The sequence below is a fragment of the Sciurus carolinensis genome, unplaced genomic scaffold (assembly GCF_902686445.1).
Source record: "Sciurus carolinensis unplaced genomic scaffold, mSciCar1.2, whole genome shotgun sequence".
Taxonomy (NCBI): Eukaryota; Metazoa; Chordata; class Mammalia; order Rodentia; family Sciuridae; genus Sciurus; species Sciurus carolinensis.
Window position 1 is genome coordinate 49,637 of NW_025920267.1, and position 2,293 is coordinate 51,929.

At 40.2% G+C, this 2,293-nt stretch overlaps 1 protein-coding gene across 1 annotated transcript; it reads left to right on the forward strand.

Moving 5' to 3' along the window:
- The first annotated feature begins 960 nt into the window (after positions 1–960).
- Positions 961–2,293, forward strand: LOC124975394 (olfactory receptor 7G2-like). Its single transcript, XM_047538141.1, has 2 exons — positions 961–1,628; positions 2,149–2,293. Exons 1-2 carry the CDS (start codon positions 961–963, stop codon positions 2,291–2,293), a joined length of 813 nt encoding a protein of 270 aa, XP_047394097.1.

Below are 2,293 nucleotides of genomic sequence, written 5' to 3' on the forward strand. Positions count from 1 at the left end.
TGTCAATCAAAAATTTTTCAATAAAGGTAGCAAAAGGAAAAGGAGGATGAGTGAAAAGGAATGCAGGGAGAAAGGAGGAGAGGAAAACACCTGAATATTGACTTGTACTCACAGACTCAGAATAAAGTGTTTTGTTTCTGGTGAATTGATTATCAAAATTTAGCATAAATTAAAGCCCCTCACAGGGCTTGTTGAAACATGGACTGACTTGTTCTCATCCCCAGTTAAAGACTTTGCCTCTCTAGATTTCATTTAAAATGTGTGAGTGAAAGAATTTCCCCAGATAATTTGTGCCATGATGATTCCCCTGTCTTCTAGAAGGAGATCTCTTATAGGGAGACTTATATAAGGATTCCTGATGCTAGTGTTATCCTGTGTGTTTCTTTATTCTGAGCACCAACAAATTGTTACTGTTTTCAGGTGTATTTTTAAGACCTTATGCTTTCATTTTTCTCCCATTTAGTTATTTTAGTTTCTTTCAATCTTATTCGACTCACCACCTTAGAAAGGAAGATTCCATAATGATGTGACAGGCTTCACAAACTTATTTATATACTTATTTCTGCCTGAATGTGTGAAATATTTCTGAAATAAATTAGCCATCACTATTTATATTATTCTCAGAAATTGGCAGGTGTGAACAACTTTAAACCTCAATAGAAACAGAGTTAATAAGTACAGAGGAATTAAAATGAAGGAAAGGATGGAAGGAGAGATAAGCAGAGGGAAAATTTCAATAATCATTTTGGCTCACAAAAAGAAGAGAGTGTATCTTGAACAGTAGTTTTCAACCATTTGCAAAAATGAGTGAATGTGGTGGTTCATGAATTGCTGATCCTCCTTCTTGGTAGGAGGATCCCTGTGGTAGGTCTGCTGTGGGGTGGACATATCAGTATTTCTAACCAGTAGCCAGGTCATTCTGCTATGGTCGTGAACCCAGGAATCACAGTTTTTCTTGTCATGTCTCCCATCTTTGGCTTTAGAATCATCTTTTGCATGGAACCAAGAAACCAAACAGCTGATTCAGAATTCCTTCTCTTGGAACTGACAGATGATCCAGCACTGCAGCCCATGCTCTTCAGCCTCTTCCTGTCCATATACCTAGTCACAGTGCTTGGAAAACTGTTTATCATTGTGGCTGTGAACTCTGACACCCATCTGCCACATCCCATGTACTTCTTCCTCTCCAACCTGTCCTTTACTGATACCTGCTTGAGCACAAGCACCATCCCAAAGATGCTGGTGAACATCCATTCACAGAGTTGGAGCATCTCCTACACAGGCTGCCTCTCCCAGGTCTTCTTTGTCCTGGCTTTCCTTGTCTCAGAGAACTGTTCCCTCACAGCAATGGTCTATGTCCGCTATGTGGCCATTTGTCACCCACTGATGTACACCATCATCATGAATCCTTCCATTTGTGTGATGCTGGTTCTGATCTCTCTGTTCATGAGCATTGTGGATGCCCTCCTCCACACTCTAATGGTGCTAATACTGTCCTTATGCACAGACCTGCAGATTCCCCACTTCTTCTGTGAACTTGCTCAGGTCATCAAACCTGCATTTTCTGATACCCTCATCAATAACATTTTGATATATGTTTTCTCTATCTTATTGGGTGGTAGTGCTGTGTTGGGTCATTGCTTCATATGCTCAAATTGTCTCTTCCCTTTTGAGAATTCCATCAGTTGGCAGAAAATATAAAGCATTTTCCACCTGTGGGTCCCATATCTTAGTTGTTTCTTCATTTTATGGGACAGGTTTTGGAGTGTATATTAGCTCTGCAGTTACTGAGTCATCCAGAAAAACTGCTGCTTCTTCAATGATGTACTCTTTGGTCCCTCAAATTCTGAACCCCTTTATCTACAGTCTGAGGAACAGGGATATGAGGGAAGGCTTGAGAATATTTGGTAAAATAATATTCTTCAGGTGATTGACTTAAAACAATTTCCCAGAGTGCATCAAGTCAGCATGTATATTACTCATTTAATAATTGTAAATGTGTGCCAATGAGGAAAACCATTTTCTGTGGAGAAAGGCTCCCATTGTTGGAGGAGAGATTAGATGTGAAACAGAAAACATAAAAAGAGAAAACAGAAGCCTGCTGAATTTGCAGTAAACAGAAAACTGTTTCTGGTGTTATCGTTCCAGGTTTGGTGGTGAAATCAGTGAAATTCTCATGGAAGAATTCAAGAGATTTTCTTTGGTGCAGGAGGTGGTGGTTGATCACCAGGAAAAGCATTCAGCACCATGCTCAGTGGACAGCTCCCTGTCTGGTCCCCATGGTGCCTTCTAG